At 42.7% G+C, this 16,173-nt stretch overlaps 1 protein-coding gene across 1 annotated transcript; it reads left to right on the plus strand.

Moving 5' to 3' along the window:
• Positions 1-211: 211 nt before the first annotated feature.
• LOC114564580 (galactose-specific lectin nattectin-like) lies at positions 212-3,944 on the plus strand. Its single transcript, XM_028591996.1, has 7 exons — positions 212-358; positions 587-643; positions 1,348-1,410; positions 1,851-1,940; positions 2,317-2,451; positions 3,203-3,317; positions 3,406-3,944. The coding sequence occupies exons 3-7, from the start codon at positions 1,348-1,350 to the stop codon at positions 3,474-3,476; spliced, it is 474 nt and encodes a 157-aa protein (XP_028447797.1). The 5' UTR covers positions 212-358; positions 587-643; the 3' UTR covers positions 3,477-3,944.
• Positions 3,945-16,173: the final 12,229 nt, after the last annotated feature.

The following is a 16,173-nucleotide window of genomic DNA, read 5'->3' on the forward strand; positions in this document are numbered from 1 at the left end:
AAGTCAAAATGCTTTCTTTCCCGTGACTAAATGGCTCTCCTGTGGGCAGCTACATGAGGTGGCAAGTAGGACTAGGATTTAGCAATACTGACTCAAGTGACTCAAGTGACTCAAGTGACTCGCACAACCCGGATCAGTTTAGTGAGTGACTCAGAATAACCCAAATCCTTAAAAGGAATCGAGTTTGCCAGGCCTATCACTGACCCTGACTTTAACACCCTGTTAAATATCAAGTCTTTACCTGCGTCATTGCATGAACTGTCAATCATGATTAAGACCACTCCCCTTTCTAAGGTATATAAGTGACTCTCTTTTCCCTCCAAACCAAACCAAACCAGGCAGTACAAAGATTACTGATGTGAGTTTAATGGACGTTTTCACATTGTATTATCATTATCATTGAAAGAAAGATTTGCCTGAAAAATGTATAAATGTTGTTTATGCTAGATTGCAGAGTTTATTCTGTTGATTAATGATAAAAATGAGTGCAGGTAGTGAATGCATTAATGATGTAAATCAGGTGAAGTTTGACCTAATTTGTTATTATTGAGTGTTTAATATTCAGATCTGTGACATTTTCTTTCAGTGACAGTCATCAACTTGTTCTTCTCCTCTGTGTCAGCCAATCACCACCTCAGCAAAGGTATTTATATTTCAATGTATTATCACAATTTCATCTATTTTACTTTTATTAATAAATAATCCTGTCTGTATCAAGAGGACATTTTGGGGGAGGGAATGAGTCCTTTCCCCAAGTGCAGCAGTTTAAGTTCATCTAGACTTGTTTCTGAGTGAAGGGACAACAGAGCAGGAGGTTGACTGGAGAATCAGCTCAGCGGGGGCACTATTACATACACAATTTGTGTGTTCTGAGCCAAAAGGCAAAGTTCTCGATCTACCAGCCTGTTTGAGTTTCTACCCTCACCTATGGTCATGAAGGCTGGGTAATGACTGGAGCTCATTGAGGTGGTTTGGCCATCTGGTAAGGATGCCCCCTGGGCGACTCCCTAGGGAGGTGTTCCAGGCACGTCCAGCTGGGAGGAGGCCTCGGGGAAGACCCAGGACTAGGTGGAGGGATTATATCTCCAACCTGGCCTGGGAACACCTCGGGATCCCCCAGTTAGACGTCTGGTAAAGATGCCCCTGGGCAATCAGAGTTGCAGTCAGCGGATGACAATGAATAATCTATCAAATATTAAACCATATCTATATTTTCTAATACACTATTAACTAATCTGGATACTTTAATTTGATGAATGGCTCATTAATGATCAGTTGCAGTCATTAATTGTCTGACATTCTTTCCTTGTCTGATGTATGTTGACTTTGTTTAACTTCTTTCCACAGATGACATCAGTCTTTCCATTAGCTTTGTTGCTCTGTTTGTCCAGCGGACTGTTGACTGCATATGTAAGTACACTCTTAAGAAATAAATCACTAAAATAACTAAAATAATTAAAAATGGAAATTTGGTGTTTAGATACAGTAAAAATACATTTTCTGTTATTATACTAATAATTTTTTTTTTATTTTTAAATGTTTGTTAATAATAATTGCACTCTTTAATGTGCATTGAAAACTGTGGCCTGATAAAACTTGTGCTCCAGGGACCATATTCATATAACATGTAAAGCTAAATGTAGCTCTTAACTGGCTGAGTTAGAGGCTGTTAAAGTCTTGTGTAACTTATAATAAACAGGTCAGAACAGTATCTCTGACTCGTTGGGTTGCTCTGATTGTAGTCTTGCATTGCCAGCTCTATCTCCACAGCACAGAGGAGGAACAATCAGTAAATGAATAATCATAAATATAAACTAGTCTGATTGGTTTTGGCTTATTTGTTCATACAGGGTGCACCTTGCTGCCCTTCTGGTTGGACTCAGTTAGACTCTCGCTGTTTTGCTTTCTACATCCAGACAAAGACCTGGTCTGATGCAGAGGTACAGCAGTTCCATCCATCATAACACATGTATGCTTAATACCAATGTACTGTAATACTTTACTGCAGTAAAACTACTAATACCACATAATTAAGAAAATGATCAAACTCTCCCAACACATGAACACCCGTTAATACCAATGATACTTACATACTTTTATTTAAGTAACATTTTCATTGCAGAAGATTTACTGTAACAGAGTATTTTTACAGTGTGGTATTAGTATTAAGTAAAGGATCTGAATACTTCTTCCACTACTGTTTAAAAGTATAAAAATGTTCCAGGTGACTATAAAACTGCCCTGAGATCTGTTAATAATGTGATTATGATTTTGTTTCTTTCTAATGTTTTAAACTGATGATATTGTCTCCATTAGACCTTCTGCATCGCTGCTGGTGGGAATCTGGCTTCCATCCACTCAGATGCGGAACATGGATTCATCAAAAACTACATTTTACAAATGACCGGTGTACAGAAAACTGCCTGGATCGGAGGCACCGACGCAGTGAAGGTGAGACTTTTATCATCACACAGGAAGGGATGTCGCTCGTCCTATGCCGTGCGTTCATGGACATCGGAAAAACGTTTTTCCGAGTGAAAACGTCACCATTCACGTAACGTCCTGGGGGAATCAGAGGTCGGAAACTCGGGCTGGATTTAGATACCCGAGTTCCCCAGTTGGTGACGCGTTGTTGACAACTGACGTTTGATGGAGGCGACTTTAGTTCACTAAACATATTTTAATGACAATAAACTATTTATTGTGGACAAATTCCTCTGCCAAGAAACATACACAGACATAATATGTTTAAAATTATTCATAAATAGGCCTATGTATAAAAAAACAACACATTATCTGTGTCCTTTCCCGTTGGTTGTCCTGCAAATAACACAAACAAACACCTGTCCATGTGCTGTTTGGATGCTCGTATAAGAAACCAGCAGCAGATCTTCTGTTATTGTGGCCTCCATGTTTTCACCACCTGATGCTCTCGGCTACGGCCAACCGTTGGTGGCAGTCATGCAAAAAGTTGTTATGCCAAACGCCCAATATAACAGAAGAAGAAGAACTCTCATCCCGACCAGGTGAACGCTGCCAGTCGGAAAAACAACGTAACGGGGGCATGAGACCCAACGCGTTCATGAGAATGTGTTGGGTCTCATGAGTTGTTGTAGAAAATAAGAAGTCTTTTGGCCTGAATGAGTATTACAACAAAAACTCTTGATTTCACTTTGACATTAAAACAATCTTTCTCCTCCAGGAGGGTACGTGGTTCTGGTCTGATGGATCCAACTTAGACTACGCATGCTGGAATAAGGGGGAGCCTAACAACTGTTGTGGAGGGGAGAACTGTCTTACGATGAACTGGGCTGGAGGTAAAAAAATATTTAAAACATCTTGTTGCACTTTTAAATATAAAAGTTAAATGTAATCAGTTACATTGGTTGTAAACTCTCTCTACAGCAAATAGCTGGAACGACTGGGCTTGTACCAGCAAGGCTTCTTTTGTCTGCTCCAAGAACCTGTGTGTGTAACTCTACCACACCATCATGATGCCTCTCCAGCTCATCTATAATCTCTATCATTGATTCACTTTCAGTTTGTTCAGCAGACAGAAACAGCTCTCTGCTGACAGATAACTCACTTTCACTTGTTTATTATCTGAAGAGTTAGGGAACAGTTCACATTTGGGTTTAAAATTAGACAGAAACTGGCTCACTGAGCTGGACAAAAATAAATCAGTAATTGGACTTTTAATCTACAGTAAATAACAACATGAAATACAGAAAATAAAACTCACACATCTTTTACATTTTAGCGTACGGTAAATATGAAGTTCCCTCAAGCAGACATTAGCTTAGCTTAGCATAAAGATTGGAAACAGGGTAAACAGCTAGCCTAGCTTAGCATAAAGACTGGAAACAGCTAGAATGACTATGTCCAAAGGTAAACCTACCAGACATGGGTGGTGATGATCTTTTTATCAAAAATGTCCAGATAGAAAATAAAAGTGTCAACTAAGCATTCAAAAATAAAAGACATATTGTCACAAAAACAGTGTCTGGTCCTGTTGTTGTTTTCTAAAAGGGACACATCATTAATATTTCCCCTGGGGGCTTGAACTCACATACATATCCCTGCTTCTGCTCAATTATTGTTATCCCCCTGGTGGAGACAAAATGTACCCCCCCTCCTACACCTCAAAGTGACCAATAGCCTAGACCCTATATTAATTATAGGCTAAATAATAAGTGTTTTAAACTAAGTGAAGTGCTGTAACATGAACAGTCTATGCAGAGAACGATAAACTCCGAGCAGCAGGTGCTGGTTTTATTCAGCTGCTACAGAGCTCCGGGACGCCGGCTACCAGCAGCAGTTGTTTAGCCAGCAAAAGGTGACTGTGAGCTGGCTACAGACATCACCAGATGACCATGGTAGGGGCCATGGTAGTGGAGTCAAGCCAGAAAAAGTGAGCGTAATGCAGCGATGACAGTTAATTTTAGGCACAAACACTCCCAAGGAACGAACGAGCATTTCAGAAATGATAAAACTTGATTCTTAATTTTCACATACACACAGTACAACATAGTGAAATTCTATTACTGCATTTAACTGGATGCATCCAGGGAGCAACTTGGGGTTCAGTGTCTTGCTCAGGGACTCTTTTACATATGGTCAAATGACCTGGGATTGATTCACCAACCTTGTGGTTGTGGGCAACCATTTTACCTCGGGCCACAAGCCACCCGTGGGTGAAAGTATTTTGTCAACTGTGCTCTCTGGCTTGTAAGTGTTGCGTTTCATGTTTACACCACGTTGTGCTATTTCATTTTGAGATTATTTGCATGAATAAGTGTTTTGACATTCACGGCCAAGTGGCATTTAATTAATCCGTAGTTTAAGGAGAGGGATTTAATGTTTAATGTTTTATTTTGTTGTGGATGATCAACGCCCCCCCTCTGCTTTTTGTCACACACCCTACATATAGTGGAAACTCTCAGACAGCTTGAGAGGTGATTTAACTGTCAAAAGAGTGAAAAACAATCCAAAGCATCAGAATAATAGCATCTAACTTTACTGAACAGCTGTGGCTGGAAATGTCAAAAGAAGATATTGTGCACATGAAAAACATGCAAAGCAACAAAATATGGCCTTGCCTTTTATAGATAATATTCACAACTCCCAATGTAATCATGAATATTTTCACAGTTAACCGCAATTCAACCAGACATTTTTTTTCCCTGTAACTGTAACAAATGTAGATTACATTTACCTTTATTACCTCTGTTACATGTAACTAGTTCCTCCCCAACACTGTTTAAAAGCCAACAGACAGACGGTGATGTGTTAGCTCAGGGTCTCCAGCAGAGGGCAGACATGTTGTTTTATAGATCCAGCTGCTGAACCTCTGGATCTGATGATGGTTCTGCCTCTCAGTCAAGGGTGGAGGTTTGGTTTACACATTGATGGGGGGACACATTATAACTGGGGGGTCTGGGGATCGTCCTTCATGAAATATTGTCTGTCAAACTCTTCATTTCCTGCATTCTGGTCAATTTTTAAGCAACAATTTTTGGTGCTAATTTCTTTATTTATGTAAAGGAAATGATTATTCTCCTTTATTGTTCAAAACTTTCTTTACATTCAAAACATTACATGTGTTTCAGGATGTGTTACGTTTTAGGAATCATGTCCATCTCAACTACTAATCTGTTAGAGAATGACCTCCAAAGTTTAAATCTACATGAATCTTTATTTTTCACTTGCTGTTGTGTTCTTTAATTACACACAGTTCTATTTTTACAACCCCAAATCAGAAGTATGGAAAGTATGGAAAACACAAATAAAAAAAGAAAGTAGTGATTTCTAAATGTACTTTGACTTGCATTTCATTGCAGACAATACAACAGCACATACTTTAACGTGTTTCTCATGACTTTTGTTGTTTTTTTTCAAAAAAACTAAATTCCTATTTTGGTTCTTGCAACACATTTCAAAAAAAAGTTGGAACAGTAAACCATTTACCACTTTGTAACGTTGCCATTCCTTTTAACACTTGAAAGATGTTTAGAGACTGAAGACACCAAGTGATGAAGGTGTAATTTTGTCCCATTCTTGCTGCAAACAAGTCTGAAGGTGGGCAACAGTACGGCGTCTTCGTTGTCGCATTTTGCGCTTCAAAATGCGCCACACATTCTCTATTGTTGACAGGTCGGGACTGCAGGCAGGCCAGTCAAGTACCCATATCCTCTTCCTCCGCAGCCAGGACTTTGTAATGTGTGCAGAATGTGGTTTTGCATTATCTTGGTTAAATATGCATGGACGTCCCTGGAAAAGATGTCTTCTTGAAGGCAGCATATTGTGCTCCAAAATCTCTATGTACTTTTCAGCATTAATGGTGCCATCACAGAAGTGCAAGTTACCTTTGCCAAGGCGTGAGCTTAGAATTATAAGGTTCTATCTCCGTTTAGGGTAGTTCAGAGATATTGAGCATCAAAGTTTTTACATCCCAGCTGGCAAAACTGTTATGTAGTATAATCTACTATTATAGCTCAACAAGACCATCTCCCTACAGGTACTTTGAGGATAGAATATCAAAATCCTGGCACATTTGGAAATGGGATTTTTTAAGATGGCCCAAATGGAGATAGACCCTTATAATTCTGAAAGCTCTGATTCTGTTTGGAATTATAAGGTTCTATCTCCACTTTTACAAATAAAACCACACATTTCAAAGAATAAATGTATATAACCATTGATTTTAATCAATTTATATATTTATAATACAAGCACATAGCTTGTAGTATATAATATAATATATAATAGTATAGTATACATCAAAGCCAAGCAAGTTTGTAATAAAGACAATATTTTTATTTTTAAAGAACATGGACATGGAAAAATTACAGCTAAAGAAAAATGTTTTCTTCACATACTACACCTCACTCCTCTGTACTGTAAAACATTTAGGAAGCATATTACATACATTAAAAACGGTTAATTTAGTAGATTAAAACATACAAAATATTGTGTAACATCATGAAAGTTATGTTTTCATCCCTTTCCACCACTCTGTGCTCTGAAACATTTTAAAAACAGTGTTCATTTATTACATTAAAAACATTCTAAACACACTTCTAATCAATAATGTATTGTTGTAATTCATTAGATTCGTTTTTAAATTCTCACCCTTAACTGGTACCGGCTTAACATGGATAAAGATTAGACAATGGGACCCACTGAGGCACTGTCCAGGACTACTACCATAATTTTCCATACAAAGACTCAACAGGATAAACAGTCAAATAGGCCTTGTGAATAATGTACTTCTTAGTGTACACACTGCCAGTGGCATGTTTGCCTACATAGTAGTGTCTGAAAACATCTGTGCAACTCGAGCATTCACTGCCCATCAAACCTGCAAAAACATTACCCCAGCAGCAGTCAAGAGAAGCTAAAGATTCTTTATTATTACATGATCCAATATTATAATAATGTGTCAGTTTATCATTTTGTTTTATGACACTGAGAACATAGTTTGGGTATTGTACAAACAAAGGCACGGTAAATACAACAGAAAGTCCACCCATTTATAGAAGTACCCACCATTAGATTCTCCTGTCCTCTATGCCACTCTCACTCCCTTTGGAGGACTTTCACCATTATCATAATTTCTGTAACAAAAAACAATTTAATTATTATCCTGATATAAATGGGGCAACTTTTATCAAGACACCAATAATCTAGCAAGCTTAAAAAGCTAGTTAGCTTGCATTTATGGAAGGGGAGTGAAGTTAGAACTTCGTGTTATGTTAGCTAAGCTGCAGTTGCCCATCTACAAGGATACAAGGATGTTTATTTGTCACATACATAGATTTACAGGTGCAAAACTGTAAGTGTAGTTCCACTACACAGTGTCCAGGCTACAGAGTTAAGAGGGGGGTTTTGATTGGTCCGTCCGTGTTCATTCAGGGTTTTGATTGGATATTGAATCTACTGGAGATAGAACCGTATAATCCCAATTTGGTTTATGTTTTGTGAGATGGAACGTTTTTATTTTATTAATAACTAACTAACAAAATATTTAATTACAAAAATAAAACCACACAGGCATTAATAAACACCTAATGGATCAGATTATGTCAAAAACTCAATTTCGATCAAAAGTGGAGATAGAACCTTATAATTCTAAGCTCACGAAGGGCACTGACACAACCCCATACCATGACAGACCCTGGCTTTTGGACTTGTTGCTGGTAACATTCTGGATGATCCTTTTCTTCTTTGGTCCGGAGCACACGGCGTCCATTTCTCCCTAAAAATACCTGAAATACTGATTCATCTGACCACAGTACACGTTTCCACTGTGTGATGGTCCATCCCAGATGCCTCCGAGCCCATAGAAGTCGACGGCGCTTCTGGACACCGTTAACATAGGGCTTCCTTTTGGCACCGTACAGTTTTAACTGGCATTTGTGGATGTAACTACGTATTGTGGTACTTGACAAAGGTTTGCCAAAGTAGTCCTGAGCCCATGTGGTGATATCGCTAATAGATGAATGACGATTCTTGATGCAGTGCCGCCTGAGGGATCGGAGATCACGGTTGTTCAGTTTAGGCTTGCCTAAATCAATTCCCACTGATGATAGGCTTACTGGCCTATAGGTAAGGGAGTCCCTAAGATATCAGCCCACAGATACAGTTAATCCTAGATTTACTGTGCCACATACAGTATGTAACATTAAAATATTATAAAATCATGCCAACAATTAATATTTTAATAGCTTATGAAAAAAGGGTATGTAAGAACACTTTAGGTTGCCCTAACTGTTATTGTAGGCCCAGTTTAATAAGCAACTTAATTTCATACAATATGTAGTAGGGGGTCCCTGCTACATCTCACTTTAAGTTAAGGGGTCCTTGGTTTAAAAAACGTTGAAGACCCCTGATGTAAGGGGGAAACAATGCCATTAAGGACAACAGCTTAACCCCAAAACGTTAGGACAAAAATCATATGACTATAATAATGTAATATTAAAATCATACCTGCAAACTCAGAAGGGCTGAAAAAGGTGACACATCTCTGTGTCTGTGTTTTTCAGACAACGGCAGCTACAGTCTGGTGTTACAATCCTCTCCAGTGAAATACAGACACACTTTTACACCGTTTAGCTCTCAGCATTTTAACCGTGTTTACTCCAGCTGCTAGCTAACCGTAGGCTAACGTTAGCTGCTGCCAACTTTAGTGTTAACTAGCGTCCCGTGCGGCGATGTTTCAGTTCAGTGGCGCGTTATTCAGATGATATTTTAGGGGCGCATGCTTGGCCATAACGTAGCGTGGGCATACACTTTGCTTCTCTCATCTACACGGACACAGCAGTTCCCATTTTTCAAGGAAAAATATTACTGAAAATGCGCTTCAGGTGTTTGGATAGGTTAGGAGGCACTTTACAGTACAGTTCTCAAAAAGTCGCAGCATTCTTTGTGGCTTGTTGTGTTTTACACAACATTTCCATGAATCATGGATGTGTTGATATCATAAATGAGGACTCAAGGAGACGTGATGTTGAACTACGGTGGGATTGGACACTTGAGGGTCCGAAAGAGGCAATGCACGATGCGCTCCTGATTTTGGTGGGGGACGGTGGGTAGGCGTACCTATCAGATTTCGTCATGATGAGTAATTTTGTACCCACCACGTTTTTTGAAGCTCAGTTTAGTTAAAGTTCATAACACATATTGTTGCAGCCAATTTGGATGTGTGTGTGTGCATGGATAGTGTGTGTGTGGGTGGTAGGTTTGTGTGAATGGTTTGATCGTTATGTCACCTGCGCACCTGTGTGTATGTGCTAATTAGCCAGGGTAGTAAGGGAATCACAGGTGAGCCAGAGGGAGAATCTAGTCTGGGAAGCCACACAGTTTTTCAACCTCAGCTGTGCGATAGTGATGGTTTTTAGATCTCGTCTGTTCCTTTTTAATCTTGCAATCTTGTTTTTTGTATGTGTTTTTAAATACATTTCTACAATAAAGAATTAACTATACGGCGATGGTGGACCTCATTTTTTGGCAACAGCAAGAGTTGGAAATGGCTTCAAATTCCCTGCAGTGGCATTTTTTGTAGACAGATTGCCACTACATTTTGTTGAAAAACTTAGCTTCAAAGGACGGAACGGTTGGATCTGCAGGAGGAAGGACAGCGCCGCGCTTCACTCAGTTCGTGCCAGCTGAATCCACTCACTTGGACACAGATACAGCCTGCGCAAAAGCTTCGCAGAAGAATCACGGTAGGACAAAACAAGAATTGTTACTCTGTGTGGAAGAGATTGGCCTTCTCACAAAAGGGATACAGGTACATCCTACTACAATTCTTAATAAAGTCTTCAGCAGTTCTGCTAAATCAATATCAAAATGAGTGATGTGTCTGCAGCTGTCAATCAAAGTGAAACGGAAAATGAACGTGGTAAAAGATTGGTCAAACTAACGGCCAAAGAATTGAAATTAAAAATAATATCAAATCAAAAGCAGCTCCCACCTGTGGGAGGAACCGCTGGGGTCGGGTGCGCTGCCACATGGGTGGCAGTGAAGGTCAGGGGCCTCGACGGACCAGACCCGGGCAGCAGACGCTGGCTCTGGGGACGTGGAACGTCACCTCTCTGTGGGGGAAGGAGCCGGAACTGGTGCGGGAGGTGGAGCGCTACCGGTTAGATCTGGTGGGGCTTACCTCTACGCACAGTCTCGGTTCTGGAACCGTACTCCTGGATAGGGGTTGGACTCTTTTCTTCTCCGGAGTTGCCCAGGGTGTGAGGCGCCGGGCGGGTGTGGGGATACTCACAAGCCCCCGGCTGAGCGCCGCTACGTTGGAGTTTACCCCGGTGGACGAGAGGGTCGCCTCCCTACGCCTGCGGGATGACTGTTTGTACTCCATTGTTCTGCTGGGGGACTTCAACGCACACGTGGGCAATGATGGAGACACCTGGAGAGGCGTGATTGGGAGGAACAGCCTCCCTGATCTAAACCAGAGTGGTTGTTTGTTGTTGGACTTCTGTGCTAGTCATGGATTGTCTATAACGAACACCATGTTCGAACATAGGGATGCTCATAAGTGTACCTGGTACCAGAGCACCCTAGGCCGAAGGTCAATGATCGATTTTATAATCGTTTCATCTGATCTGAGGCCGTATGTTTTGGACACTCGGGTGAAGAGAGGGGCAGAGCTGTCAACCGATCACCATCTGGTGGTGAGTTGGGTCAGGGGGTGGGGGAAGACTCTGGACAGACCTGGTAAGCCCAAACGTGTAGTGCGGGTAACTTGGGAACGTCTGGAGGAGGCCCCTGTCCGACAGACTTTCAACTCACACCTCCGGCGGAGCTTTTCGTGCATCCCTGTGGAGGCTGGGGGCATTGAACCCGAGTGGACAATGTTCAAAGTTTCCATTGCTGAAGCTGCGGCGAGGAGCTGTGGTCTTAGGGTCTTAGGTGCCTCAAGGGGCGGTAACCCACGAACACCGTGGTGGACACCAGTGGTCAGGGAAGCCGTCCGACTGAAGAAGGAGTCTTTCCGGGATATGTTATCCTGGAGGCAGTTGCAGGGTACCGAAGGGCCCGAAGGGCTGCAGCCTCTGCCGTGAAAGAGGCAAAGCAGCGGGTGTGGGAGAAGTTTGGAGAAGACATGGAGAAGGACTTTCGGTCGGCACCAAAGTGCTTCTGGAAAACTGTTCGCCACCTCAGGAGGGGGAAGCGGGGAAACATCCAAGCTGTGTACAGTAAGGATGGGACACTGTTGACCTCAACTGAGGAGGTAATAGGGCGGTGGAAGGAGCACTTTGAGGAACTCCTGAATCCGACTAATATGCCCTCTATGTTAGAGGCAGAGCTGGAGGATAACGGGGGATTGTCGTCGATTTCCCAGGCGGAAGTCCCTGATGTAGTGAAACAACTCCACAGTGGCAATTGAGATTGATGAGATCCGTCCAGAAATGCTCAAGGCTCTGGGTGTGGAGGGGCTGTCCTGGTTGACACGCCTCTTCAACATTGCGTGGAAGTCTGGGACGTTGCCAAAGGAGTGGCAGACTGGGGTGGTGGTTCCCCTTTTTAAAAAGGGGGACCAGAGGGTGTGTGCCAATTACAGGGGTATCACACTTCTCGGCCTCCCTGGTAAAGTCTACTCCAAGGTGCTGGAAAGGAGGGTTCGGCCGATAGTCGAACCTCGGGTTGAGGAGGAACAATGCGGATTCCGTCCTGGTCGTGGAACAACGGACCAGCTCTTCACTCTCGCAAGGATCCTGGAGGGAGCCTGGGAGTATGCCCAACCGGTCTACATGTGTTTTGTGGATTTGGAGAAGGCGTATGACCGGGTCCCCCGGGAGATACTGTGGGAGGTGCTGCAGGAGTATGGGGTGAGAGGTCTCTACTCAGGGCCATCCAATCTCTGTACGACCAAAGTGAGAGTTGTGTCCGGGTTCTCGGCAGTAAGTCGGACTCGTTTCAGGTGAGGGTTGGCCTCCGCCAGGGCTGCGCTTTGTCACCAATCCTGTTTGTAATATTTATGGACAGGATATCGAGGCGTAGTCGGGGTGGGGAGGGGTTGCAGTTCGGTGGGCTGGGGATCTCATCGCTGCTCTTTGCAGATGATGTGGTCCTGATGGCATCATCGGCCTGTGACCTTTAGCACTCACTGGATCGGTTCGCAACCGAGTGTGAAGCGGTTGGGATGAGGATCAGCACCTCTAAATCGGAGGCCATGGTTCTCAGCAGGAAACCGATGGAATGCCTTCTCCAGGTAGGGAATGAGTCCTTACCCCAAGTGAAGGAGTTCAAGTACCTTGGGGTTTTGTTCGCGAGTGAGGGGACAATGGAGCGGGAGATTGGTCGGAGAATCGGCAAGGCGGGTGCGGTATTACATTCAATCTATCGCACCGTTGTGACGAAAAGAGAGCTGAGCCAGAAGGCAAAGCTCTCGATCTACCGGTCAGTTTTCGTTCCTACCCTCACCTATGGTCATGAAGGCTGGGTCATGACCGAAAGAACGAGATCCAGGGTACAAGCGGCCGAAATGGGTTTCCTCAGGAGGGTGGCTGGCGTCTCCCTTAGAGATAGGGTGAGAAGCTCAGTCATCCGTGAGGAGCTCGGAGAGAGCCGCTGCTCCTTTGCGTCGAAAGGAGCCAGTTGAGGTGGTTCGGGCATCTGGTAAGGATGCCCCCTGGGCGCCTCCCTAGGGAGGTGTTCCAGGCACGTCCGGCTGGGAGGAGGCCTCGGGGAAGACCCAGGACTAGGTGGAGGGATTATATCTCCAACCTGGCCTGGGAACGCCTCGGGATCCCCCAGTCGGAGCTGGTTAATGTTGCTCGGGAGAGGGAAGTTTGGGGTCCCCTGCTGGAGCTGCTCCCCCCGCGACCTGACCCCGGATAAGCGGACGAAGATGGATGGACGAAGATGATCAAATCAAAAGGAAAGGAATTCTAGGATAAAGAAACTACTCAAATTAACAAAGGAAGTTAAGCAACTGATGCTTTCAAAGGGAAATGTGTCTGAGGTACAAACAAAGTATGACATGTGTTTGAAACTTTGTGTGGAAATTGAACAGTTTCATGAATCATTGAAACAAAAGCTACCTGAGGATGAAATGTCAAAACAAAATGAATGGGTTGAAACACAAATGCACAGCAATAAAGCAATAATACAAAACATGGACAAGTGGTTGCTTGACAAAAGGGACAATGATGATGATGATGATGATGATGCTGCTGCACTAAACAAAACTGTGCTCAAAACTGCACCTGCCACAACTGTGGTCACTGATGACATTGGTCCAGGGGACAGCATTTCTAATGTTGGTGGTAAAACAGGCTCATCAACTGGCCGTTACAGTCAAAGGTCTTCAAGGTCTTCAATTTCCTCTGCGTGCCTAAAAGCAGAGGCGGAAAGGGCTGCTCTCATTGCAAAGGCAGCTGCCCTTAAAGAAAGACATGAGCTGGACGCACAGGAGGAGCAAATTCGACAGAAAAAGGAATTGCTGGAATTGCAAAGTCAAATTGCTGTTCAAACTGCAAAGGTTAATGTGTACAGAGCATCTGATGTGCAGAGCTCGAGAGCTCATTCAGATGGAATGAATTCTTATCTGAGAAGTTCTAAACGTAAATCTTCTCTCAGACTCTCTGCTATGGAATTTGTTCCACAAAGTTCAAAGCATCAATTCAATCATCCACCAACATGAAGCAGTAATGTGGCAGAGCTAATGGAGGCACAGCCTAACTATTCCAATCATCAGTTGAATCTTCCACCAATAGGAGGCAACAAAACTGCCATATCAGTGGGAGCACGACACCAGGAGACATTTTCAAAGCATGTTGGACCAAAAGTTTATGCTCTGAATCCCCAACCAAGCATTCCTCAAATATTTCAGGAAACATCTCATGCAATACATGACACAAAGGAACCCATTCAACGTGTTGACCTGATGCAAACTAATCTTGACCAAGTCAATCTTCTTTCCATCATGCAACGACAAAATGAAATAACTGCTCTGCTAGTGCAACAACATTCTTTATTATCATTACCTCCAAGGGATATACCAAGTTTTGATGGAGACCCTCTTGAGTATAGCACATTTATCAGAGCATTTGAGCATGGAGTGGAAGGAAAGGCTGCTAGCAGCATAGACTGTTTATACTTTTTGGAGCAGTATACCAAAGGGCAACCAAGGGACATGGTTAAGAGCTGTCAACACATGCCACCAGACAGAGGATATCAAAGAGCAAGGACCCTTTTAAAAGAACGCTTTGGAAATGAACAAAAAATAGCCATTGCATACATGGAGAAAGCTTTTGGATGGCCATCAGTAAAATCAGAAGACATTGAAGCTTTGCAAGCTTTTGCTTTGTTTTTACGTGTCTGTCTCACATGCTATGGAGGACATCAGCTATATGTCAGAGATGAATATGCCATCCAACATGCGTGCTATTGTCTTGAAGCTACCATATAAATTGAGGGAAAATGGAGAAACACTGCTTATGAGCTGCAGGAGAAGCACAGTTGCCAAGCAGGATTCAGTGATATTGTCAACTTAATTGAAAGGCAAGTGTCCATTGCTTCCACTCTTTGGAAACATTCAGGACACATTCACCTCAACACCTCAGTATAAAGAGAGAAATAAAGTTTCACAAGGATGCTTTAAAGGAAAAGGAAGCAGTTTCACTACTTCTGTGGCAGCTGTCAATGCTCAACCTGTGACTCAAATGCAAAATGAGAGAAAGTTACCTGATAAACCAACAAGGGTGTTTTGTCTGCTGTGTGAAGAGGGTCACAAATTGGAGTCGTGTCCCAAAATGGAGAAGAAGTTACACAGTGAAAAAATGAACTTCTTGAAGGAGAAAGGTGTTTATTTTGGGTGTTTATCTGTTGGACACATGAGCAAGGACGGTCATAGGTGTCTGTCTTGCAAAGTGTGTAATTTAAAACATCCTACCATCCTTCACATCCATTCAAGAGAAAAGAAAATCAATTCAGAGGACACACAGCAGGAAATATCAGGAAACAGTCATGCAGTTTCTCCCAAGACATGTGGCCATATAGGGGCCGGAGCACAGGACAGCGTCTTGGCAATTGTGCCTGTACAGATTAAGGCTAAGAAAGGCAGCAAAATGCTAACCACATATTCATTTTTAGATCCTGGCAGCACTGCCACTTTCTGCTCTGGTCAGAGGAAGGAGTGCCAAAATCCTGTTAAGGACTATGAATCAAGAAAAGTTTGTTGACAGTCATGTTATCTCAGGACTGGAGACAGCTGCACTTAATGGTAACATCTACTTTGAATTGCCAGAAGTCTACACCCAGTGTAAGATGCCTGTGACTCGGGACAACATTCCACGACAGGAAGCGTTAAGTGCTTGGCCACACTTTAGCTCTGTGGAAATTCCTGTAATTGATGCTGATGTGGAGCTGTTAATTGGGACCAATGTGCCAAAGGTAATGGAACCATGGCAAGTGGTACACAGCAACAATGAAGGACCTTATGCTGTCAGAACCATACTCGGCTGGGTTATCAATGGACCAGTGAGAGGAGGCAATGAGACTGAGATCAGCTGTCCCACTATCGCAGCTAACAGAATAACCATTGCTCACATAGAGGAAATGCTGGTGAAGCAATATAACCATGACTTCAACGAAAAATCATCAGATGACAAGCCAGAAATGTCCAGAGAAGATCTTTATTTTATGGCAATCATGAACATT

The sequence above is a fragment of the Perca flavescens genome, chromosome 11 (assembly GCF_004354835.1).
Source record: "Perca flavescens isolate YP-PL-M2 chromosome 11, PFLA_1.0, whole genome shotgun sequence".
Lineage (NCBI taxonomy): Eukaryota > Metazoa > Chordata > Actinopteri > Perciformes > Percidae > Perca > Perca flavescens.

Bases quoted from the DNA above. Each gene is read 5' to 3' on its own strand.
- LOC114564580 (XM_028591996.1), top strand. From the start codon at position 1,348: ATGACATCAGTCTTTCCATTAGCTTTGTTGCTCTGTTTGTCCAGCGGA. The intron at 1,941-2,316 runs GTACAGCAGTTC...TGTCTCCATTAG, and splicing joins AGACCTGGTCTGATGCAGAG to ACCTTCTGCATCGCTGCTGG. The intron at 2,452-3,202 runs GTGAGACTTTTA...TTTCTCCTCCAG, and splicing joins GAGGCACCGACGCAGTGAAG to GAGGGTACGTGGTTCTGGTC.